At 35.0% G+C, this 27,803-nt stretch overlaps 1 protein-coding gene across 1 annotated transcript in view; it reads left to right on the top strand.

Moving 5' to 3' along the window:
• The window catches only part of LOC132143452 (short transient receptor potential channel 5-like), a 62,167-nt gene that overhangs the window by 17,041 nt on the left and 17,323 nt on the right, over window positions 1-27,803 (top strand). The window contains exon 3 of the mRNA XM_059553665.1: window positions 3,227-3,748. Coding sequence (XP_059409648.1) covers window positions 3,227-3,748 — 522 coding nt within the window. The remainder of the gene's footprint in view (window positions 1-3,226; window positions 3,749-27,803) is intronic.

Here is a 27,803-nt window from a genome sequence, read left to right as displayed (position 1 = left end):
ATAAGCATTATTTTAAGAATCTGAGATTTCAGTGAGCTACAGATTTTACATTGTTCACATAACATACATAAGTATTATTTTTACACATTTTTTTATTTTACAGGATATTTGTAATTTGCAACAGTAATATATTTCTATCTTCATTTTTAGAGTTCAAAAAAAAAACACCAACTAAAGATAATCTTTTTACTTGTGTGTCAACCAACATCAGAGAACCATAAGCTTGTGAATGTGATGATAAATCATTCAAATATTAACTTAAAATCTCAAGTAAATATTTTAGGTTTAAGGAGTTCAGCTGCAAAATGTTTGGGAAGCACTGGGATAGAATAAATATTTGGACAGATGAATTATTTTGTAACTGTTATTATTCTACAGCTTCACTGAGTTGCGGTGGAGTAGCTGTGATGTTTATGCAGCTCCAGGTAGCTTTGTTGCTCCCTCTTGGATTAGATGTGCACACTTTTATGAAGTGAAGTGCTGCATCACTAATACGGTTCAGAAAAGAGGCACAGGGCTCCTATACTTTTGATGTTAGAGTGAACAAGCATTAGGGGAAATAAAGCCGGTAGCCAGGTTTGTTCCTTTTGCTTCATTATTTGGTTTTCTAAAGTGAACTCCGGTGGTGCAGATACATCAAGTGAGATTTTTTGCGGAAAGTACCGTGGGGCCTAAACTGAAATCTAGCTCCTGTACCATGTGCCCGCCGTTCACAGAGCATGGGCTATTTTGCATTGCTATCACTATAGCAACCCTTGCAGCCACTTGGGAGTTATGGGGGAGGACCGTTATACTAATGGACTGAAAATAAATCACTAAATAAAATGCGTTTTGCAAACCTCACTTACTCACTTGCTGGCTTGTTACACCAACGTACCACAAATCATATTTCCATAATGTTCTTATGGCAGATATGGCTGCCTTTATGATAGGATTGAGTATTTTGGTCATATACTGGCACTTAAAAATGAGTTAATGGTGTTATGCATTTCATATGCTTTTAAGTGTGTTTGTGTGTTTACACGCAGTCACCCGCTCTTGAAAGTACAGCCCTTGACTCCTAAACGAAGGTAAACAATTAAGATAAAAAGTGAAGGAATTATACAATGGTTCATGGTAAATCATCTGAATGAGTGAGGATGTGATGGATGGGGAGAAAAGATACAAATGGGGTGAAAGACAGAAAGAAGGAGAGGTGAAGGGAAGGTGAACTGGCTTGTGGTTCATCTTCATGGCACACAGCTGCAAGGACAGCATGACATATATGCAGTTCTCCTCAATCATCTTTAGTGTTTTTCTGTTCACTCATACTGTAAACTGTCTTTCTCTCATGTTTCATCAGTCATGCTCTCATGTAGCATCTTTGTTTGTGTCGGGAGGAGTGAAAGACAGAGGAGGAGGGTCTTAGGACTGTCTTACATCATGTTCTGGAAGCGTCTATGTTTTAACCAGTTTTCTTTTCTGTCAAGTGAACATTTCTTCTTTCATCCCTGAAAATATGCATCAAATGTAAAGCTCCAGTCTTGGCTACTCCTTCTGATGTGTATTGTGTCTTTGATTTTGATCTGCTCTCCGGTACTATTCTGGTTTTATTATATTCTATAGCTGATAAAAAAAAATAGCTTTAATTATGAACCTTTAATTACAAAAAATGACTAGTGGTTCAGTGAAATAGTCAATTGTGAATAATCCATTCACTAAGTCTCATTCCAAGTGATAGATACACGTCAAGAGGGAGTAGTGGGTTTGAAGTAGTTTTATGAATCCTTTCGATTGACTCAATATAAAGAACCAGTTCAAAACAATTATTATTCGCAAATAATTTTTCATGTTTGTTGCTGCTTGCAGCTAGGAAATGATAATATCAAAATGAGAGTGGATGAAATGGTCTAACAAAAAAAATTAATTTAACATGATAAGCAGATTTTATAATTTTTGCTCAGTGTTATTTGTGTTATTTAATGTAAAAATACATAGCTATTAGCAAGCAAACAAGTTCTTCGTGAAATTGAGTCTCTATGTTATTTGACAGTAAAATATTGAAGCTAGTCAACCTCTCTAATTGTCTACAGTTGTTGGATGACTTTTTGTTTAATCAACCATTCCACTCCATTTGTACTCAGAGGAGTTTGAGGTAGTAATGTTAACGATAAAAAAAAACTGTAATGCTACAATAGAAACCTGTTATTTGGTAAACGTAAATTGCCTTCGATATCTAATGGTACATTTTATGTAATTTTACTGTAAAATACTGTTAAATGAATAGTAAAAAAGAACAAGTCACCTTTAATTTACAGTGAAAAACTCTCAGATTTTTTTAACTGTCAGCTCACATTTAATGTTTTTTCAATTAAATAAATCCAAAGTGAAATCCAACTGAATTTATTCACTTGCCGAAGCTGATTGGTTTCTTTTCATATCAACAGCCAATGAACTTGCTACTCAAACTTCAAATTCTCAGCTAGTGCTTGCTGTAGCAGTTGCACCAAACTTTAGAAACCCTCCACCTTCCCTAGCTCCACCTGTATAGATTTGCTGCAGGGTGATTTCATATATTCTGAATTATTAGCTGCAACATGATTTTTTTTTGTATCACTTATTGTATGTCCATTGTGGCATTATCTTACACTGTATGTTGTTAAATTAATGTTCATAGCATTATTTTAGTGTCACCTGTATAGTTTTTTGTATTTCTGTGTATGATACCTCATATCTTCTATATATTAGTATTTACATACTGTACAACCTACTCATTATACATTTTTTTTCTTTATGTGTTTTTCTCTGTGCCATCTGTTATTATGGTGGTTATCAGTATATTACAGATGTAAAATCGGAATTTAGTAAATGTATTTAGTTAATTTTACAGTAAATTTAATCTGTTAAATGCTGTTAATCTATATTTTATAGTTAAGCACAGCTTCTGTATTTTTTTTCTTTTTCTCAATGCAGGACCTTTTTTTTCTCACTGACCAGCTAAATGGCCAGTTTTTTCCCCCATATGATCCCATGGCTGATACAGCAAGCAGCCGGATATTAGAGAGCTCATTTGTGGTTTTTAGTTCCTATGAAAAGAGATCTGGCTGCACTCCAGTCATCTGTATTCTGATATTTGCTGTGTAGTTTGTGTTTACATGCAGTGGGTTGGTGGATTGCCATACTGATAGACTCTCAGCAGCTTGTGCAGGTGCTTTTCACACTTTCATTCTTGTCTCCTCTTTCTCAGGTTCCATCATTAATGATGGATGCACAGTTTTCTGAGTTCACACCTGACATCACTCCCATCATGCTCGCCGCCCACACAAACAACTATGAGATCATCAAACTCCTGGTCCAACGCAAAGTCACCATCCCTCGGCCGCACCAGATCCACTGTGACTGTGTGGAGTGTGTGTCCAGCTCTGAGGTGGACAGCTTGCGTCACTCTCGGTCCCGTCTCAACATCTATAAAGCGCTCGCCAGCCCCTCTCTCATCGCGCTTTCCAGCGAGGATCCCATCCTAACTGCGTTCAGACTGGGCTGGGAACTGAAGGAGCTCAGTAAAGTGGAGAACGAGTTTCGACAAGAGTATGAGGAGCTTTCTCAACAGTGTAAGCTCTTTGCTAAAGACCTGCTGGACCAGGCACGTAGCTCCCGTGAGCTGGAGACCATCCTCAATCACCGTGATGACCAAAGCGAGGAGCTGGACCCGCGAGAATGCCGAGACTTGGCCAAACTCAAGCTGGCCATTAAATATCACCAGAAAGAGGTGAGGAGGCTTCTTGTAGCTTCTTGAAAAAAATAAGTATTGCTAGTCATTTCTATTCAGTCTAATGTCGAACATAAAAGTGAATTAGATGTTCACATGGTTTTGTACAGCTTTTACAAATTGATGCATTTGGGAAAAGTGTGTATCGCTGAGCGATTGGCTCTTTTTTGCAGTTCCATCATAGACTTATTTGCAGAAAATAACGAAACCTAGATTTCCTTAATTCACATAATACATTTTCTTTTCATTAAAATCATCATAAAGTAAAATCAAGACAAATATACCTCAATATAGTATAAATATTATTTATTTAAATTACAATTAACTTTAAAGTTAAAAAAAAATGACAAATTAAGTTATGTATGTTATTTAAATAATATATTCCTTTTTATATTACAGTATCCCCACCCCCCCCATAATGCTTATGAAAAAATGGGGTGGGTGATGTGCTAAATTATCATGAAAATAACAAAATTAAAATGATTTGTTTTAAAAATTTAATTATCTAATAATAGTCTTTATATTTAATATAATTTATTTTGTCTGATTTTGTATTTTGAAACATTCCCCTAATGTATTTTGAAATATGATCTGGACAGGTTTTTTGACAGATTTTGTGTGGTGCACCCAAATACAGCAAGAAAAGTTTGTTTTGTACTTTCTAAATTTGTAATTCATACATTTCTTTGGTATAAATATGCCATATAAATGCATCAAATTTGCTTAATAAATGCAAAATTTTACATGAGCAGCTGCCAACTTGGATTTTTTTTTTTTACTGAGCTTGTCGCAGTGCATTATGGGATTTTATTCTCCAAAGATACTTGATGCTGCCTTAGAATTTGGCTAAAAGAAGGCAGCATAATTACGTTTTTAAACCTACCTTTTGGAACAGCTTTCCTAATGGAAGCGCTCCAATGATGCTTTAAAATGCTACATCTGTAGGCAAATCACAAGGTTTCGGGAAAAAAAGCAAGGGACTAATGTGCTAGGTAGAATATTTGCAGCATTTTGTAGAAGCAGGCAGTGTATTTTAGCTGTACATTTGCAGGCTGCAAAGGAAGTACCATATATTGAGTTTGAGATAAACTTAAGCAGCTGCAACATTTGGATTTAATTTAAAAATTAAGGTGCTTAAAAGGTTCTTCATAATGATGCCATAGAAGAACCATTTTTGGTTCCACAGATAGCCATTCAGTCAAAGGTTCTTTAAAGAACCATCTCTTTCTTACCTTTTAATAATCTTAAGAACCTTCTTTCGCCACAAAGAACCTTTTGTGAAAAAGAAAGGTTCTTCAGAAGTTAAAGGTTTTTTATGGAACCATTTAGACCAAAAAAGTTTCTTCTATGGCATCGTGAAGCGCCTACATTTTTTAAGAGTGTAAGTCAATGTAATACAATATGGCATCAGTGTGCAATTAATTGTATATATTATGGCCATTCGGCATGAATTGTACACTTTTTTAAAGAAAGGATGCCTTAAATGGAAAACTGTGAAAACTTTTACATTGCTACAAAAGAAAAAAAATTGTATATTCAACTTCTATTAATCAAAGAATCCTGAAGAATCCAGCAGCACAACATTAATAATAAGAAGACGCATTTTTTGAGCACCAAATCAGCATATTATAGAAGGATTTCGTGACACTGAATACTGGATTAATGATGTGGAAAATTCAGCTTTGCATAAAAAAAATATGTAAATATTTTACAATAATTTTCATTTGTAGTAATAATTCACAGTATTACTGCTTAAGATGTTGTTTTGATCAAATTAATGCAGCTTTTGTGAGCATAAGAGACTTCGGTAGCACTTTATTTTACAGTCCTGTTTCTCATGTACATACTAGGTACTTATTATAGTAATTACAATAACTATGTAATAACTAGGTACTAACCCTGAACCTACCCCTAAGCCTAACCCTACCCCATGTAGTTACCTTGTATTATCAGAACTTTCTTAGATAAATACACTGTAAGTACACTATAAGTACATGTTAGTACACGTACTGTAAAATAAAGTGGAACCGAGACTTCTTACTAACCATAATTTTGAACAATAAATTGCAACATGTCAGTTAACCAGGAAACAAACTGGCATATGGGTTACAGTGGGACTTAAGTTATAAAAGGAAACATGCAAGGTTAATCTAACACTTACATTAAAGGTTATAAAGGTCTTCAATCAAACAATGTGAAAAGTACCAGCCATTCCACTAAAACAAGGATAACAACATTTTGATGGTGCATGGGAAACCACCTCGAGTTTATGATGAGAGCTTCCATGTAAATCAATTTTAAAAACTGTCTTTGGCTTTCCAGGGAGATTCCAGTGATCTTTTTCATTCTGAAACCCAAACAGTCTCTTGCAGAACTGGTACATGCTCCAAACTAAGGATTTGAGAGCTTGTGTCAGTATTTCTCGTTTCTCTTCCTGTCAGTCAGAGGTGATGCTGGCTCTGACCTGTGAGACTGCTCTTCAAATTATCTCTAATTGTTTTGTGTGACTCAAGGAACTCTGTTGTGAATACAGATCACAATGCTGTATGCGTACACACATCGGAAAGAGGGTCAAGACAGATGTGGGGCTTTGAGCTGAAATGCTATACAATGGGAAAAGAGAGATGAAGTCTATTATGAGCCCATTTAGTGTGCCTTTATATTTTCAGTGATTAAAGTTTTATAGAATGAGATTAAATTTTGAGAAAAGCTTACCAGCGTTATACTCCAGATTTCACACAGTATTTTGTCTTCATTTAACATGAGAATTAAATGAGTCAGAGAAGATGACGCTGTAATACTAAACAGGGTTGAAAGGGCGAGGAGAGTGCAGAGAATCAAATACATCTGGAATAAAGCAACACAGGCTTTCTTGAAACATTACTCAGGGGCATTGATGTGACAGATAATGCTGCTTATGGTTTTCATTATATGCTCACAGGTCCCAGGAAGAGCCTTTGTGTTAGAGCTGTCTTTGAATGGAACAAAACCGGTTCTGCTCTTTTGTTGTTTTTACTGCTGAAGGATTGTACAACCTAGCACACAAATGTCAACAAGACATCTACTGTACTTGGTTTGAGGATTTTTCATCTTGAAGAATAATTGTTGCTGATTCTTAAGCTTGGGAATTGGAACAATCTTCAAACATTATGTATCCGTGTTATTTGGTATCATTTAAGTCCTGTTATAGTGTTTATTACTAATTCGAAATTACCTTAATTTTTTTATATGATTAGTTTCTGTTTTACAACCCGAATTCCGGAAAAGTTGGGACGTTTTTTAAATTTTAATAAAATGAAAATTAAAAGACTTTCAAATCACATGAGCCAATATTTTATTCACAATAGAACATAGATAACATAGCAAATGTTTAAACTGGGAAAGTTTACAATTTTAATTAACAATGAGCTCATTTCAATTTTGATTTCTGCTACAGGTCTCAAAACAGTTGGGACGGGGCATGTTTACCATGGTGTAGCATCTCCTTTTCTTTTCAAAACAGTTTGAAGACGTCTGGGCATTGAGGCTATGAGTTGCTGGAGTTTTGCTGTTGGAATTTGGTCCCATTCTTGCCTTATATAGATTTCCAGCTGCTGAAGAGTTTGTGGTCGTCTTTGACGTATTTTTCGTTTAATGATGCGCCAAATGTTCTCTATAGGTGAAAGATCTGGACTGCAGGCGGGCCAGGTTAGCACCCGGACTCTTCTACGACGAAGCCATGCTGTTGTTATAGCTGCAGTATGTGGTTTTGCATTGTCCTGCTGAAATAAACAAGGCCTTCCCTGAAATAGACGTTGTTTGGAGGGAAGCATATGTTGCTCTAAAACCTTTATATACCTTTCAGCATTCACAGAGCCTTCCAAAACATGCAAGCTGCCCATACCGTATGCACTTATGCACCCCCATACCATCAGAGATGCTGGCTTTTGAACTGAACGCTGATAACATGCTGGAAGGTCTCCCTCCTCTTTAGCCCGGAGGACACGGTGTCCGTGATTTCCAACAAGAAGGTCAAATTTGGACTCGTCTGACCATAAAACACTATTCCACTTTGAAATAGTCCATTTTAAATGAACCTTGGCCCACAGGACACGACGGCGCTTCTGGACCATGTTCACATATGGCTTCCTTTTTGCATGATAGAGCTTTAGTTGGCATCTGCTGATGGCACGGCGGATTGTGTTTACCGACAGTGGTTTCTGAAAGTATTCCTGGGCCCATTTAGTAATGTCATTGACACAATCATGCCGATGAGTGATGCAGTGTCGTCTGAGAGCCCGAAGACCACGGGCACCAATAAAGGTCTCCGGCCTTGTCCCTTACTGGAGATTTCTCCAGTTTCTCTGAATCTTTTGATGATGTTATGCACTGTAGATGATGAGATTTGCAAAGCCTTTGCAATTTGACGTTGAGGAACATTGTTTTTAAAGTTTTCCACAATTTTTTTACGCAGTCTTTCACAGATTGGAGAGCCTCTGCCCATCTTTACTTCTGAGAGACTCTGCTTCTCTAAGACAAAGCTTTTATAGCTAATCATGTTACAGACCTGATATCAATTAACTTCATTAATCACTAGATGTTCTCCCAGCTGAATCTTTTCAAAACTGCTTGCTTTTTTAGCCATTTGTTGCCCCCGTGCCAACTTTTTTGAGACCTGTAGCAGGCATTAAATTTTAAATGAGCTACTTAAGTGGATAAAAGTGTAAAATTTCTCAGTTTAAACATTTGCTACGTTATCTATGTTCTATTGTGAATAAAATATTGGCTCATGTGATTTGAAATTCCTTTAGTTTTCATTTTATTAAAATTTAAAAAACGTCCCAACTTTTCCGGAATTCGGGTTGTAATTCTAGTTTCCATTTTAGTAATTTCATGATGTGCTTTAGTAATTTTTAGATTTGTAGTTAATTATTTTTTTTTATATTTATATTACTTAAACTTATTTAGTGTAGGTATTTGCCATGTATTACTATTTTCTTAATTTATTTAATTTGGTTTTATTTTTAGATTTTCATTTAAAAAAAAAAAAAATTGGATTTGTGATTTTGACATTTTTATTAGATATTATAAAGGTTTATTTCTGTTTTAATTTTAGTCAACTCATTATATAACTAAATTAACTTAATTTATTTATTTTTTTTTCCAAGGAAACATTGAATGTACAGAATAGCTACTAATACTGTCAACTCAAGCTACTGTCTAATGTGCATTTTTAAGAGACAAATGTCTATGTTTAAGAGAAAATTTTAATATTATTAATACTGCAGCCTGCACTGCAAACTGTGTTGAAGACATGCGTCATCAAAGCAGCTTTCAATTGGGAGCAAAAGTCTGACTTTAAACTTTTTTATCATGATTATTGTCGATATACACTGATATGAAAAATTTGGGCCAGATCGCCCAGCCTTATTGTTAAATACAGTATACAGCTTTGGTGTGTAACTCATTGTTTGTACTATGAACATGAAGGGTACCTTGAATCTTGCAATCAGGCTTACAATTTTTATCTGGCAGATGATTAAACTGGCAAAATACCATATGTGTAGATAACAGATACTATAGGACCCTCCTATCCTTCTTCTTATGTTGTTCCCTCATCATTCTTTTCTTCTCCCCCTCACCTCCAGTCCTTCCATCATCTCTTCTTTTCTGTAATTTTGGAAAGTTGATTTACTGTGGGGGAACATCAGTGCAGTCAGCATCCCCCACCCCACATCTTGCTCACTCGCTTCTTGAATCGATAAGGATTACATACCCCATATACTCAAAGCATTTTGCTCAATAACCGCTGTGCTTCAATCTCTTTACCTCACCTCTCATCTGAACTGCTGCTTGAATGCAGTGCTGTATTCATGTGCATCAATAGATGCAACTGCGGCTGACAGAACTGTATGAAGTGGGCTTTGGTCAGTGTTATTGAATGGAACTTGAAAATGGTTGAGCGTTTCGGTGATTTAAAGTCACCAAGAAATCAAAATTAACCACTCTTATTGTTTTATGGAATATTGCAGTGTTTATAATATTTAATTTAATATTTAATCAAAACCATTAACCTCTCCTCCCCTTCACAACAACATCTCTTCTCTATAAATTCTGTAAACATTATTTTGGAATAGTACGGTGACTGGGAGGGGAAATGTTTGGTTCACTTAGTTTGTCGTGGCCACAATATTAACTCGTGGAAAGTGGTAATATGTCGTGGCCAAAAGATATTAATTTGTGGGAACGTGATAATATGTCATGGCCACGAGATCATTCAGCCTGATCTCACGGCAATTCGTACATATTTTATGAGGTGGCTAATTAGTATGAATTTGCACGACCTCTTTCGTACAAATTAATACGATTTGTGCTATGTATTTTACGAATTGCACAATTCGTATGAATTTGAACAAATGACCTACACCTAACACCGCCCCTAAACCTACATACCATTGGTGTCTAGACAAATGTACAAAATCGTCGTAAGAATTCGAGGTCGTAAGAATTCGTACGGATTAGCCAACTCGTAAAAGAGGTACGAATCATTTTTGTCGAAGTTACGACATCCTTATGTCCTGGCCAAGAGATTTGAAGTCGTGGCCACGAGTTTAATGTGTAAACAAACCTGCATGACCATAGTAACCCGGGATTAGAGATGGATAAAACATTTTTATCCATCCCACAGTTTTGAAAATCCATGATGAAAATTATTATTAATTTATTAACTGGTTGGGGCTATATTTTAAAAGGTATTGTTATGTTTATTTCCCCTTTCAATTCATGTATCGCTTTACCTAATTAACATTCTGTATTTGCTACCATATATTTTGCAAATACTGTAAACGCTTTACAATTATGCAAATAAATTTTTTATGAATTCAAATTCATTCGAATGCTGTCTACATCGCGCATAATGCAGTCCGGTAGCTTAGGCCTATGGTTAATATAATCATTTAATAATGTAATAATTTCTTGAATAATTCAAATAATAATTTAATTCAAAATAAAATATTAATACATCCATATCTGATAATCCAGGGTTGCTATGGTCACAAAGGTTTAATGCATTAAATTTGTGGCCTCAAGAAATGGATGTTGCTCACTCAAAATAGGATCTCAAGGCAACCACTCCACATCTCGTGAGGAGAGAGAGGCGAGATTGCAGCGAAGCCATGCTCATATGCTTGCAATGAACGCATGAGTCATCCACGGACGCCGCTTCAGCATGTTGGATGCCCAGACACTTAAGGCAATGCTTGTGGCCTGCACAAGTAATGAGTGGATGCACCTGTACCCTATTTATACCTGTATGCACAGGTAGTGGCTCAGGTATGCAAAATCCACTAGCCAAAATTCATTGGCGTTTTCTCTGAAAGTCAGAGCGCATTGGGGCTCTCAAGTAAACCCCCTATGTCATCACAACATAACTCAAAATGACCAACAGATAGGGAACTAGCATCATAAAAGTCTTATGATAACAGTCTTATGAACAGACTGAAATTTGAATTGGTCCCTATTCACTTTCATTGTACAGAGAAGAGCAGCTTAGACATTGTGCACAACATTTGCTTTTATGTTCCAAAAAAGAAAGTCAGATGGGTTTGAAACAAGTAAGTTTCAATGTTAAGTAAATGAATTTTCACTTTTGTATGAACTGTGGCAGGTAGGAGATCACTGATTTTGCACTTGTTCTTCTTCACATCGGATACTGGATGAACATTGGATATCGCCCTGTATTTTTAGTTCTGCACCCTGTCGGAGGAATTTCTCTCTCTGTTCTCACTGACGGCACCCTGGGACAAGAGTACACTACCTCCGGTCTCTCTCTCTCACAGCATATCTCTCGTTCACTCTCTCTTACTGATCCAAGTCAAACACACAGATGGGGGTGAAAGGACCAGAGATAGATAGAAAAGACAGCGAAAGTAGATATGACTGAGAACAAATTGTTGTTGAATAATACAACACAAATCAATTTCTCACTCTGCCTGGTCGGTAGGTTGGAACGCTCCTGGCCAACTGAGCCGCAATGGCTGCTTTTGTTCTGATGGAGTGAGGGAGGAGAGAGAAATAGATTTATTCTATCTCTCTAGCACTCTACTGCTCCATTCTGCTATTTTGGACCTTGTGTGTAAAGTCAATCAATTCTTCTCTGCTTTGATGATTTGTTTCGTTATAGGAATCCAAGATAAGCTGTGATTAAAGTTTGCTTTAGTTTTTGGCCCTTGTATTCATAGTATAATAGAGAGATTGTAGGAAATTATTGGGCACGTGCTCCATCAGATGTTTGAGTTAAGTGTTATTTTATCATTGTTCATGTACACTTATAGTTATGTATTTATAAATATTTTAATTGTAAATTGAGTATGAGTTGTAGTAATTTTGGTGTTATTTTAGCCATTTTTAGTATTTGTATTAGGCTATATGTTTCTCTTTTGCTTTATTTTAGTTTAGTTTTAGGAATTTCAGTACTTTTCATTTTAATTTAATATTTTCCTTTAAATTTATCTTTTTTAATTTGTTTCGCTTTATTTTTAGTTTTAGCTTTAAACTGTAAAAAGTATTTTTCAAAGTTGTAAATAAAACTTTGATTATTCAAGTAAGTGTATAAGTGTAGTTTACTGTTGAAGATACTCAACATACTGTGCAATTATGTTTTATCATTTAATAGTACAAGCTTCCTGTGCAAATTTATCTTACTTATGATGCCATGCACTGTTAAAAGTTGCATACAGTATGTGCTGTTTTGCTCATTCGTAGTACCATAAAACATTAATATGGGCTGTAAATTGGACAAAGCAGGAAGGATGATGCAGGGAAGGAGCCAAGGAGGTAACAGGAAGCTAAGAGGCAGAGAGACAGAGAGCTTATTCCAACCACAAAAAAAGATGAATTTCTGGCTACAGTAACATCAGGCTTATCCCCGGCAGCTTGTGTGTGAACTGGAGTTTCAGCCCGCTGCCCGTCTGCATCTACACACTACAATGCCTAGTCTTTCCTTGTCATTTATTCATCTCACTTGGTAAGAATAGCAGGGCTGTATAAATTAACCAGCGCTGCAGTGTCTCTGTTACAAGCGGATTGAAGTAGACAACTTCAATCAACACAAGGAAGTTATGACAATGACTAGGGATTTCTCTGACAACATATTACACAAAATGTTGACAATATGCATTTGTTAATGTGAATATACCTACTAGCTCCACCTATTGCAGTATTCTGTTCCTGCGTTTATATACTACAGTCTGCATTGTGGGTAATCTTGTTAGTTTTTTAATGTACAACTCTGTAATCTTCAGAGTGTGTGTATATATGTGTGTGTGTAAATGAAGTTATTCAGTCTGCAAATATGCATATGGCCATTTATTAATTTTAGCACGTGTTTCTGCTGTGTTTGTTAAATTATTAATCTTGGTCTGTATACAAAGATGAACTGTTTGTATCAAAGACAAAAAATATTCTAGTATGCATGGATATGTAAATGTAAGGTAGCTACAGCCAAATCCCCAGAGTGATCATAGAATAAAAATTTTAATTAAGAAGTTTTCTGTTTTAATATATATAAAATGTAACTTATGTCTGTGATACAAAGCTGAATTTTCAGCATCCATTACTCCAGTCTTTATTGTAACATGATACTTCAGAAATCATTTTAATATGCTGATTTGTTGCTCAAGAAACATTTCTTTTTATCATCAATGTTATAAAACAGTTGCACTGTAATAATATTTTTATGGAAAACGTGATGCATTTTTAAGGATAAGGAATAGAAAGTTTAAAAACAACATTTATTTGAAACAGAATTCTTTCCTATCACTTCTAATCAATTTAATGCATCCTTGCTGAACGAAAACATACTGACCCCAAACTTTTGAACAGTTTTATATTTCTGCATCATAAGAGTATTTTACATCAGCTGTAAGATAAGAGATAAGTCAAGATCGTAAGAAAATATGTTTTGATATCAAAACACAATAAGACTAAAAATGCACAGCCGTCATAAAAAGTAAAATAAAAACGTAAAACTTTCCATGAAACCATGTGTCCAGGGCAGTGATCACTGCTGTAGGGAAACCTGCAAGATTTGGTAACCTAAAATCAATAGTTTTACAATTCTCAATCTGCTCTGAGCACATTTCTCATGTACTTTTGTGATTATTAAAAAAATCTAAATGTGAGGACACTGATATGAACATTTCTTTATTGATTTGTACTTTGTACTTTTGAATTATACATCAGCATTGTTTATAATTCAAATCAGAGTAGGTTTTTAAAGTGGTTTTTACAGATTGTACAGAGGAACATTGGGAACTTGTGCCATGTCATTTTGCCAGTTGAACATGCCAGCGGGCACAGCTTACTAGAGTGACACGATGCCTATTTATACAACCCTGAAACAGCATTTCTCAGACCTGTGAGGACAGCGGCCATGACATCTGCCAAGAGTTAACCGAACTCAATAGTGCTTTATGCATACAGACCCTTTCCACTTTTTTTAATTTAGTATCCATCCTACTCTTAATCTGTCTCACCAAGATGCTATTTGACTTCATTTTTTCCTCAGCTACACCCTCCTCCTCCCTATGTTGTTTCTTTTTCACTGCTACAGTACAAACAGGGACAGAAGATCTCCATGGAAAAAGCTGGGAGCGATTAGTCTTACACTTTTCGCTGGCCTCAGCCTCCATCTCAAAATCTCTCCTTCTTGTTCTTACTCTATCATGGCAGCGTTTATTTTTATCTCTTCTGTGGGTTTACTGGGGAGTGAGTGTACAGGTTGTAGAAGTTCTCACTGGTGGATTGTGCCCTAAAGAACATGTCCTGAGGATTCCTCACTTAGGAAATCAGATGAAGTGATTACAGCATGTTTGCTGTCAGGTTGTCATACTGTACAACATTGGGATTCTACTGCTGATGTCTGTAACTAAACTAATGTTTAGTAGAGCTTGGTTAGTAGAACGTAACATTTATTATTCCTCTTGTGAATTTCTTGGTCATATTTAGGCACAACCTGTGAACATAGCTCTTTAAAGATGACTGAATTCATAATTGGAGTTCACTGACTTTTAGCGCATATCTGGTAGCTTTGAAGCCTTTTATATGCTAGTGTTCTCCTAAAGGCTTAAGGCATATATTTCTGTCCTTCTCTTCCTGAAAAGTGGACTATAAAACAGATGGTGCATCTTGTATCTTGACAGGCAAAATCAAATCTTTGTCGAGTCAAAATCTCACACTAGCAATAGGAAGTAGAACTGAACAATTAATTGTATTTTAATCATTATTACGATTTCAAATCATCTGTGATATTGGCCAACTAGTAATTTATTCTGAAAAATAACTTTTCTGTCATCTTGCATTAGTAACAAGACTCAACAAGCTTTCATGCTTGTCCCCCAATCAAAGATTTTCATGAATATGATGATTTTGTTTTTTAAGTAATTTTAGTAATTTCGTTGTCTTTTTGCTAGGTTTCTTTAAAAATGTCTAGATTTTTATTTATTTTTATCAGTAGATCAAGTTAAACTAAATTAAAATGAGAGATGTTGCATTGGCAGCTAGATGAAAAAAAAAACTGAATAGAAATGTGCTTTTTATAGGTTAAGTTTTAGTAAACAATAATAATAATACTTTTAATAATATTTTTTAGGACTTTAAGATGCCTCTTCAGAATGATTTGTATGGTTTTATTGTGGAACTTAACAAATTAGTCAATAATCAATATCTGTTGTGTAAACTAGATACAAATGTTATAATGCTTTGAAAAGTCTTTCCTGACATTATTGCATACAGTAAGCAGTTGGTCGGTACAATCTAATTTCCCTTTAATATCCTTCCTCTTTTCATTATAATAATGTCAGTAAGAGTGTATAATATTAATGTACTGCAACAATATGGAATGAATATGTACTCCCCTGTTGTGCAAAGCAAGTAAAAAGTGATATCATGATTTGTGGACTTTGGTTGGAGTGGCACCCAACACTTCCCGCAGCCAGCGGTGCATTATCTGCCAGGTTGCTCATGCCCAGCTAAAGAGTGAATGACATTACTAACAGCTATCGTGATCTGTTTGGAGCACAGCCTGGCTCTACAGAATTGCAGTGGCATTGCAGCAACAATGCAGCTGGAGGAACTGGAGAGGCTAAGTAAATTAGCATTTAAATCACATCTGACCCGAACTGTGCAAAATGAAATTGAGCAAGCTGAACGCTTATTAGGGGAGGCTGAAGGAGAACCACATGGAGGGGAGGGGAAGATTAGAAGTATAGGGTTTGCATAACTGATGTCTGCTCTTTTGTTTGCATTAAAGCTAAGCTAAGCTTAAAATTTGGTTATTATTGAATCATTGCAGTTTAAATATGCACTTGCTACTTTACTGATAATATAATATAATATAATATAATATAATATAATATAATATAATATAATATAATATAATATAATATAATATAATATAATATAATATAATATAAAGTAAGTGTAAGTGACGTGACATACTGCCAAGTATGGTGACCCATACTCGGGAATTCATGCTCTGCATTTAACCCATCCAAAGTGCACACACACAGAGCAGGGAACACACACACACACTGTGAACACACACCCAGAGCAGTGGGCAGCCATTTATGCTCCGGCGCCCAGGAGCAGTTGGAGTTTCGGTGCCTTGCTCAAGGGCACCTCAGTCGTGGTATTGAAGGTGGAGAGAGAACTGTACATGCACTCCCCCCACCCACAATTCCTGCCGGCCCGGGACTCGAACTCACAACCCTCCGATTGCGAGTCCGACTCTCTAACCATTAGGCCAAAACTTTTATAATATAATATAATATAATATAATATAATATAATATAATATAATATAATATAATATAATATAATATAATATAATATAATATAATATAATATAATATAATTTACACGTTTCACTATGCATGTGGACATTTGACTAATACTTTGTTGTACTATTTTGATCTAACATTTGGTTTTCATTTATTTATTTATTTGTTTATCTATTTATTTAATGTTATAGATGTATGTACAAATGAGAATCAATCAAATTACAAAAAATATTCTCAGACAAATGTTTTGTTATTGATTTTCTGGGAATTAATTTAACTGTTTTTCAATATCTAAAGAATATGTAAAAGAAGAGTGCCCCTGCTGCTGAGGCTAAAGGCACGATAATTGATATAGACATTGTGATAAATAGCTGGCTTACTTTTCCATTTGTTGACTTGACATGGTTAGAATCAGATGGTTAATATTTATATATTTATTTATATTTGTATATTTATATAATATTTATATAATCATATATCATATAATAAAATATAAAATTTATTATAACTCCTGTAAAACCATTTTTAATTAATATAGTATCTCCTTGTAATATAAATTCTTTATACTTTTTTTTTTTACGTCATATGTTACGTACTAAGAGGCAGCTTTTATAGTTTACCTTACTGTATAACTTTTTTCACACTTACTGTGTTCTGATTTTAAGGAGCTTAATGAGAACTGTCTTTTCAGAGCGTGATTTGAGTGCCGATAACTCACACTAATGTGACTTAAAGTAGCCCTGTATCCACTGCCTTGTCAGGTCTGTAAATTCCATTACTCAAATAAAGTCAAAGTGGCAGCTAAATAATTCTTGTTGAGTAATCTTAAGGGATTGCTTATGCACCTGAATAACTTTTAGTCCTTTCTAAATATGTCATTTGGTTCATTGTTCTTTCATTGTTCTTTCTGTACAAATAATACAGATTTCATGGATATCAAGATTTTTTTAGACTCTAATATTTGCCATGAGCCTCAAAACAGCTTTTCTGTGTGTATAATGATATTTTAATGACCATTTTTCACAGATTTGAATATAAACCATTGTTGTATTGCGCTGAGGGTGAAAACAAAACCCATCCCTTCTCTCCTTCTCTCTCAGTCTTTTGTACTTCAGTATGAGTTTTGATTCACCAGGCAGAAATAAAAAAGCAGCTGATCAATGCACTTCTGCAGTTTTTCTGTAATCTTTTGAGATTGCAGTGAAGAAAACATTAAGATGTTGTTTGGTGGCTGCAGTACACAATGCAATGAAGTTGTTTTTAAGGCGGTGGTTCTCAAAATGGGTCACAAGTCAGTATAATGAGGGTCAAGCACAAGAAAACAACACTAAAAGCAGATGATAGATGTACATCATAGTAACAGTTGGAAAATAAATAGGATTAGCAGTTTTTGAAAAGAGAAAATGCATGCTTTTGGGCTGTTGTTGATATTGAATGCTGTTTGTCCAATGAAACTGGAGAATTCCATATAATAAAGAAAATGTTATCCAGGATAATAGGCATGAGTGATTTGTCCTTTGGTGTAGTAAATTACTGGCTGCTGAGAGCATGAAACCATCAAAATTCAATATGATATGATATTTAGAAATCAAGCACTTGAACGTCATGGGTTACACATGTAACAAAGCTCTTGGCCCCGCCCCCTTTCTCACAAACCACAAGGCCCATGACGTCATAGGCGATTTTTGTCACTTGAGGAATAGTCTCACGTTTCCCAGGGCTTCAGACTGAAGGTGTAGAATCTATGGCAGCTTTCATTGACCAAGGCCCGCCAATGAGGTCGTCTGACCGACATGTCAAACAACCTATCACAGTTCGTTTTATTCATCGTCATGTTTCGAAGCATGGAAATGTCGCCACAATAACAAACTGGTGTGTAAAACTCTCTGACATACTTTCAAGATTCTGTGCCTTGAACTTTAAATATTTCACATACTTTTGAAAATCCAGCGTTTAGTGGATCCTGATAAGTGCTCGTCATTACAGTTGTAAACACGGCGGCTTTCTTCTTTCGTGAGGGGGTTTGGCGCCACGGTATCTTTGTTTTCAGGTGGAACGTTAAAGAACGCGACACACAGGTCTCGCGGAAATCCTGTATAATTCAACCAAGCCAATGACCACTTTTGTGTCCCATATGCATCAGATGTTTAGCCAACGGTTCGTGGAGGAAGGGATACCTAGATGGGGAACTGTAAAGAAAGTATATCATTTTTAATATTTTAAATGATGCACTTTATAATAAAGGTCCTACAGAGAGTTTCGCGTTCAGTGAAGCGTTCTTAAACAAACAATTTTTTTCTAAGTGTAAAGAACATTTTTATGATCTAAAGAACCATTTTCCACTATAAAGAACTTTTTGTTCAATGGAAAGGTTCTGTGGATGTTAAAGGTTTTTCATGGAACCATCAATGCCAATAAAGATAATAAATTAATTATTTATAGATTTATTATTGAAATAATACATATATTGTTCAAAATCAAGACTTAACCTTTAATCATCCTTTGGGGTCAAAATGACCCCAATGGATTTTTCCTTCATTTTTTAAAAGTGTTACCTTCATCGCAGGGGCATGAAACTCGGTGACATTTCCTAAATCATCTATCTAAACATGCACAAAAAAACTGGGCTTGATTTGGTTGTTCTAAAGGTGTGTAAAAAAAAATTTACCTTTTAAGGTCTTTGGGGTCAAAATGACCCCACATTGAAAATGAATGGGAAAATGCAAAAAATGACTTTTTAAAATTTTGTTTGTCAAAAAAATAAAACTAAATCCATTATAAATCTGAAAATTTCTACAAATAAACCAAGATCTGGTCCTAGAGCATAAATAAAAAGTAGAACGAACTTTGTATCTCATACACACACACACACACACACACACAAACACACACATGTATGTGACTGCAACAGAGAGCATTTTTACAGAAATTGGCAAATAAAATTAACTAAACTGGCATAAATCTAAAAATTTTTACATTTAATTCAAGGTCTGGTCCTAGAGCATAAACCCAAAGTGGAACAAACTTTCTATCTCATACACACACACACACACACACACACACACACACAAACATACGTATGCCACTGCAACAGAGAGCATTTTTATAGAAATTGGCAAATAAAATTAACTAAACTGGCATAAATCTAAAAAATTTTACATTTAATTCAAGGTCTGGTCCTAGAGCATAAACGCAAAGTGGAACAAACTTTCTATCTCATACACACACACGCACACACACACACACACACAAACATACGTATGTCACTGCAACAGAGAGCATTTTTATAGAAATTGGCAAATAAAATTAACTAAACTGGCATAAATCTAAAAATTTTTACATTTAATTCAAGGTCTGGTCCTAGAGCATAAACCCAAAGTGGAACAAACTTTCTATCTCATACACACACACACACACACACACACATACACACACACACAAACATACGTATGCCACTGCAACAGAGAGCATTTTTATAGAAATTGGCAAATAAAATTAACTAAACTGGCATAAATCTAAAAAATTTTACATTTAATTCAAGGTCTGGTCCTAGAGCATAAACCCAAAGTGGAACAAACTTTCTATCTCATACACACACACACACACACACACACACACAAACATACGTATGCCACTGCAACAGAGAGCATTTTTATAGAAATTGGCAAATAAAATTAACTAAACTGGCATAAATCTAAAAATTTTTACATTTAATTCAAGGTCTGGTCCTAGAGCATAAACCCAAAGTGGAACAAACTTTCTATCTCATACACACACACACACACACACACACACACACACACACACACACACACACAAACATACGTATGCCACTGCAACAGAGAGCATTTTTATAGAAATTGGCAAATAAAATTAACTAAACTGGCATAAATCTAAAAAATTTTACATTTAATTCAAGGTCTGGTCCTAGAGCATAAACCCAAAGTGGAACAAACTTTCTATCTCATACACACACACACACACAAACATACGTATGCCACTGCAACAGACAGCATTTTTATAGAAATTGGCAAATAAAATTAACTAAACTGGCATAAATCTAAAAATTTTTACATTTAATTCAAGGTCTGGTCCTAGAGCATAAACCCAAAGTGGAACAAACTTTCTATCTCATACACACACACACACACACATACACACACACACAAACATACGTATGCCACTGCAACAGAGAGCATTTTTATAGAAATTGGCAAATAAAATCAACTAAACTGGCACAAATCTGAAAAATGTCACATATGCAACATGGAACAAGCTTGTAATATATATTCTATAATATTCTGCTTGTTCTTTCACATGTTTATTAGCCATGTGATTTATAAAAAAAGTTGTTCTGTGTACCCTTCACTCCTGTTCATTACAGTTTATTGGTGCTGTTGTTTTGTATTATATTGGTTTATTTACTTTTAAAATTCATCTTGTTCTAAAATCTCTTGTTCTAAAAAAATAAATAGTTGTTGATAAATAATTTTCTGAAATAAATAGTGTGTGATTACAATCATGTCATAGTGGTGACTTGTTTTTTTCAAATGTATGTATAATAATTTGCAAAAGCAGATAATTCAAAATATATTAGAAAACAACAACAAATTCTAACTCTGACAAAACTACAGATTTTTTTATGTATTTCAAAATGTTTAAATAAATATTCACAAAATATATATCATAAAGTTGTGAGGAGAAGTTGAAGCATCAAGAAAAATGAAGTGAAAATGAATGAGTCTCTATAGCACTCTAGTGGATACATGTGGCCATTGCACTTTAATTCCTAACCCATAAGAAATAAAGTTTTTTGACTAACCTTTAGATGGCAGTATTCTATCCCTAACACATAGAGCAATGTCCAGAAACTATTTAGATTTAATTAAGATCATCATTTAAGTGATTTTTTCTTTAAAAAATCATTTTTCATGAGCCAATTTATGGCCTAGTTATGTAATTATGCAGTAAATAGGTAAAAAACTTCAAAATTTCCACAAAAACACAGCATAAATGTATAGTTGAGAAGTAAATAAAAAAAATGATATATAGTTTTCCATATAAAAAATGTATATTTCCTTATGCAATCGCTTTTTAAAAGTTTGGGGTAAAAATGACCCCAAAGACTTTAAGTGTTGTCCTTTTTTAGGAGTGATTAAAGGTTAAGTACTTTGAAACCTTCTGATTGTTTGATGTTAGTAAAACATGTCCATAGTTAATGTGATGAATTGCACCTGTTGCACGCTTGTGTGAACTTGAGGAGAACTGACTTCATGCAAAGACCAACAAGTAAGAAAATTAAAGTCGGCTGTGAGAAAACCTGTAAAATAATTTGTTTGCAGATGCCATGGTTATATTTTGCTATATAATGCATTCATGCATTTTTAAGCATGACTTCAGCATCCAAATAGTGTTGGGCACACATGCAGGGTCTGTCATGCAGGTCAGATGCACATCATGCAGAGCAGGTGTGCACAGTGTTAGGGGAAGTTAATGTATTCTTTGACTCTGCATTAGAGTCAGTGACTCTTCAAGAGTGTGCCAGCCTAAACTCTTTGCATTATCAGAGCTGGAGATCAATCCTTATTAGCATATTGCTCCCTAGCAACCAGAACATGAACAGGACATCTGTTGTTCTGTAATCGCTTTCTGTCAAACAAGACAGAAGAACAAGAGATTACCTCATAACCTGTCCTTCTGTTCACCTCCTGAACTCTCAACTGTGCTGATTCATCCTATTGACTTGATTTTTTTTAATGGGTGAGCTAGCAGTCATGGGAACTAGCAGTTATGAAGTGAAAGAGCAGGGCAATTTGATAGCCGAATTATAATAGGCCGCCTAATAAAATTATTTATTATTATTTATTTATTATTATTTATTATTAAAATGATTTAATACATTAATAGGAGAATGAGCATAATATTGTCTTGACTATCTACAAATACATGTGCTATTGTCAATATCTCTGACTATCGTCGATACATGATACTATCGTCTGTCAGTACAACCCTATGAGTGTCTTACAGTATCTAGCGAAACGATCGGTCATTTTCTAAAAATGTATATACTTTTTAACTACAAATGCTTGTCTTGATCTAGCGATGCACATTTGCGACTTCACTGATTGCAAAATCACGTTGGAAAAGTCACACATGGTTAGTTCTTCGTCTGTTTACTTCGTCTGTAAAAAATAATTTTCTCCTCAAACATCAAAATGGTCTGAAACCATTGTTTTACCTTAGTTTTTTTGTAAAGGGCCTTTGACTTTCTTTGCATGTTTGCTTTGTACTGTAAACACGGAGTCGGTACTTCTGCCTACATCATTCACGCGTGACCTTTCCTTTGACTACACATGTCCAAGACAAGCATTTGTGGTTAAAAATTATATACATAAAAAAAAAATTAGAAAATGACCAATTGTTTCACTATAGATAAGAACCTTATTCCTCGGCTAGGATCATGTAGAGGCCTTGGAAGCTGGATTGAAACTGCAATTTAGACCTTACACCCATTGGTTCCCACTGAAGTCCACTATATGGAAAAAAATCCTGGAATATTTTCCTCAGAAAACCTTAATTTTCTTTCGACTGAAGAAAGAAAGACTAGAGCATCTTCTATAACATGTGGGTGAGTAAACTGTTAGAAAATTTTTATTCTGGAAGTGAACTAATCTTTTAAAGATCCACTTCTAGTTTGTCTTTCATAGGTTTTGACAAATCTAGTCATAATTTCTGTGAAACAGCTTCAACAAAGCAAAACTAAAATCATTGCAATCTACCCCTAACTGGAAATCTCTGTACGGAGAGATCAGTTTCAGTAACAAAAGAGTTTCTATCCAAATGAAAACAAAGCAGATCTATTTTTTTCTCCAGTTAGCCTCCATTAACGTCTGAAAATAAGCTTCCATAGAAAGTTACTGTTCAACAAAAGAAGTGCATTCTCAAAATGCACACTTTTCTTTGACGTCATTATTATTGTGTATGGACATTATTCATTTATCCACATCCATAAATTGAGGATAGTGCTATGTACACAAGTAAGACTGGTCTTCAGTGCACTTTTGTTTGTCTCCTTGCCAAACAGAGTGAACAACATGCCTCCTTTCATTCAGTCATTGTCTGTCAACAAACCTTAACTCATGGTAAAATAAGCTGTAAAACCTATTATGTAGCTGAGCTTCTGTCATGGTACTGAAAATTTTAGTTAGTTTACTAGCATCACTGGTTTTAGTTTTTTATTCACCAGCACTGCATGGAAGTGAGCTAGAACAAATCATTCCCTTCATTCATATCAAAGTCTAGCAAACTACTACAGCAAACTCATCCATCTTTACAGTGATCCAGTTTCATTTATCTTCAATGCAGTGTTGAGGTACATACAGTATGAATGGCACCCAGACCATTTTCACAAGTCAGAATACAATATGCCATCTATTTATTTGCGAGCCACGTGTTGTAAGTCATTACTACAGTCTGTAGCGGTGCATGCTGGCTGGGATGTTATCAGTCTCATTCCGTGGGCAGGTTGAGGAATGGTGTTGTTAGCTAAAGGGCCGCCTGAAGGTTAGCGTTCATATTGATGGATGAAGAAGGGATTTAGCTTATTGCTGTAGCATTACCCTCACACCATGGAAGAAATACCAACAAGACAGGTGTAGGGAAACGAGCCAACCTCACAAGCGGTTCATTATAAAATCCAACCTGAAGGAAATTAGTGTCCTATCTCCTTTCACAAAGCTCTTTGTTAAATTCACTCTTGTGTCCTTTTTCCCCTTTTCCACGCCCCCTCCCTGGGGTTCAGGTGCTTCTATTAGCTTACTTCATTAAGTGGAGGTTGATTGTCTTTTCCTAAGGGAACTTTTGTGATCTATGCAATAAGGTTGAGTGAGGGATTGTGGGAAACCAGCGATTAACTGTGGATTTACAGAGGGGCGCTGTTGGTTCAGAAGCCACTTCTTTTTCAGGCTTGCTACAGAAACTCTCGACAATGGAAAGTTTTAAATCTGAGAAGGGGTTGTTACTCATCTATCATGCAGTGTTGTCATCCCACGCAGCATTTTCCATTACAACCACTAGATAACTTATCACAAATGTGCTATGAAATATGAGGCGAGTCAATTCTTGGCTGGCTTCATTTCAAAGCAGATGTTTCTGAGGACGCTCTCTTACAAGCAAGACTCCTACATCAATGCACTAAACCGGTAATAAGCTTTGTTTACACTCTGAAGAAGCTTTTCTCCATTTATCTTCCACTTGCTTCTTTGAGAATGATTGATAATAGAGATACTTTTAGCATCATTAAAGAAATAGTTCACCTTATGTACATATAATGTACAGTATGTGTGTTTGTATTTATTTATTCTTAGTATTATTTTTCATGTATTTCCTGGCCAATCTTTTTAATATAATGAAAGTATATGAAGATTTTAAAGCTTCTAAAGGACCATTTAGAAGCTTTAACGTTTTTAATTGATTAACTGTTTACATTTGGGTCTGTTCCTTACACAAAGTTATCAAGGACTCAGAATATGCTAATGTACAAATTTATGATACTTTTGTGTACTTTTTGAAGCTTGACAGCTCCAGTTCCCTTTCACTGTCAATCCATGCTTCGACCATTTTGTTAAGCAAAATTTCTCCTTTTGTGTTCCATGTAAGAAAGAAAGTCAGAGGGGGTTGGAATGGCATAAACAAGATGAGTAAACCTTTCCTTTAAGAATGTAATAATCATAGTGCTGTTTGCATTTGCCAGTTCTGTCTGTCTTCTTGTCACCACATTCTTATTCAACTGCAAGCCATGAGTGACATTTCAGAGCTAAATGTGTTAACACAAATGGTTCAATCAACAACAAATGCAGAGAAATGAATCACAGTATTTGTATGTCCTTTAAACTGAGATACGTTTATTTAATAAATGTACATATAGTACTAAATGTATCGTTTTTGTAAATCCAGAGGTGGGTAGAGTACCCAAAAACTGTACTCAAGTAAAAGTAAAAGTACTTCTAGAAATATTTACTCAAGTAAAAGTAAAAGTACTAGTCTTGAATAGTTACTTGAGTAAGAGTAAAAGAGTATCGGATAAAAAATCTACTCAAGTAGTTAGTTACTAGTTACTTTGGGTCATATATACTGAGCCTATTTTTATTTAGATATATAGATAAAATGTATGTAATGTATGTGTGCGTGTATAAATGTATATATTTCATCAGCCTTTACTCCAATTTATGTAATTTATTATAAAACCCTGTCTGTTTACTATATAGCTGTCATGCCATAACATATTTTTAATACGACTGACTTTATATTAAATGTGAATTTAACATTGAAAGTTAATGTGATATAAATATTGCTACTAATCTTTCATTGTTCAGAAAGAGAGCAAATAACATTTACATTATTAAATTATTAATTTTCACTGACAGTCTAGATTTCAATCACTCTCAGAAACTCCCATTAAAATCACTGAAACTGTTAACACTGTGAAATCAATATCTTAATTAAAGATTCGTACACACATCTGCACTTTGTTGTTCCTGCGAGAGAATTCGCCAGAAAGAGGTCTCCAGTCAGTGAGCGAGTGAAGGAAGCACCGGCATTTAAGCGATGACTCATCTGAACGCCTCTGATTGGCCAATGCTTTAATAAGCTCAAAAGAATCATGTGTGATTTGTTATAATGCGCAGCGCTGTATAAACGCATCTATCTCTGGCTAAGCGCCAGCAAGCAATCACAGATCTGAATTTAGCAGCTGATAATATGACTCGCTGAACGTACTTGCACCAGTGTGATTGTATTAAAATTAATAAAATCTTAATCGGCTATTTTTTGTCTTTTGGAAGCTGCATTCAACTTGACTCCCCTCTGTTATAAGCCACACACCAAACTAATGTCACAGTGGTATCGTGTACTGTAATCGAATGTAGCCCAAGCTATTACCTGTTAAACAGTAGACAGCACACGCGGTGTTCATCTAATAAGGATCTCCATCGCTAGCAAATAATAACCTTTGCAGATTTCAATTCTGTGCAGTTCCAGCCACGTTTTCAACGCTCTTTCTGTTCTTAAACGTTACAACTCCGAGTGAACCACTTCAGACGCTCAGCGCGTGCGGCAGGGAACTGAACGACTCATTCAAACTGATTCATGAACCAATTCACTCGTTTGCCAATTGGTTTGATCAAGCCTTTGAACAGAATTGACTCAAAAGAATGAATCATTCGCGAATGGGCATTGCTCATTGCCCAGAGAAAAGTAGACGGCGCGTTTGGAATAAACTGAAGCATTATAGCATTAAGATAAAGTAACGAGAGGAGCGTCGCCCACAGTAACGAAGTAAAAGTACAGATTTTCCCCCCAAAATTTACTCAAGTAAGAGTATAAAGTACCCATCTTTAAATATACTCCGAAAAGTATTCGTTACCCCAAAAAATTACTCAAGTAAATGTAACGAAGTAAATGTAAATCGTTATTACCCACCTCTGTGTAAATCTAGACAGTAACTTTCATTTGGGTGCTTCTTTTTGTGAACTAACTGTACTTTTGAACTGCTGGATCAGTTTAAGGATTTGGTTTAGATGATTCTCAACATATGTTTACATCACTTGGCTGTAATGGAGAAATTAGGGTGTAAACCTGTTATGTTGGTGAACTTAGAATAAACCAGGCACAGAACTGAAGAAGCCAACACAACATCCAACAGTAGACAAGATCTGACATAGAAATACAGGGGTTTAAATACACACAGGGTAACAATCTGTTATCTCTTAACCCAAGTTATAAAGTTCTACATCTAACCATGAAAAAAAGTTTATTTTGTGAATTATTTCCACATTTGGTGTGATATTTATTTGAGTGTTTTAGGCATTTTTCTCTCACATTGACTTACATTAAATCCATTGAAAATATAACCAACAACAATTGAAATATTTGATTTCATTTATAATAAAGTTTATCTCAAGCAGTATTTAATATATAGTACAATACATAATACATACTATATATATATATATATATATATATATATATATATATATATATATATATATATTGTATATCATTGCTCTTTTGTCGATTTTGATTGCTTCCATTGTCCTCATTTGTAAGTTGCTTTGGATAAAAGCGTCTGCTAAATGAATAAATGTAATGTAAATGTAATAAAGTGTATTATTAACAGTGGATAGTGTGCAGCTGCAATTTTGATTGATACAAAGAATTGCTAGAAATTTAATCCAAAGA

The sequence above is a fragment of the Carassius carassius genome, chromosome 7, assembly GCF_963082965.1.
Source record: "Carassius carassius chromosome 7, fCarCar2.1, whole genome shotgun sequence".
NCBI lineage: Eukaryota > Metazoa > Chordata > Actinopteri > Cypriniformes > Cyprinidae > Carassius > Carassius carassius.
The sequence above is the reverse complement of the archived record's forward strand: the minus strand, read 5'-3'. Positions and strand labels throughout refer to the sequence as shown.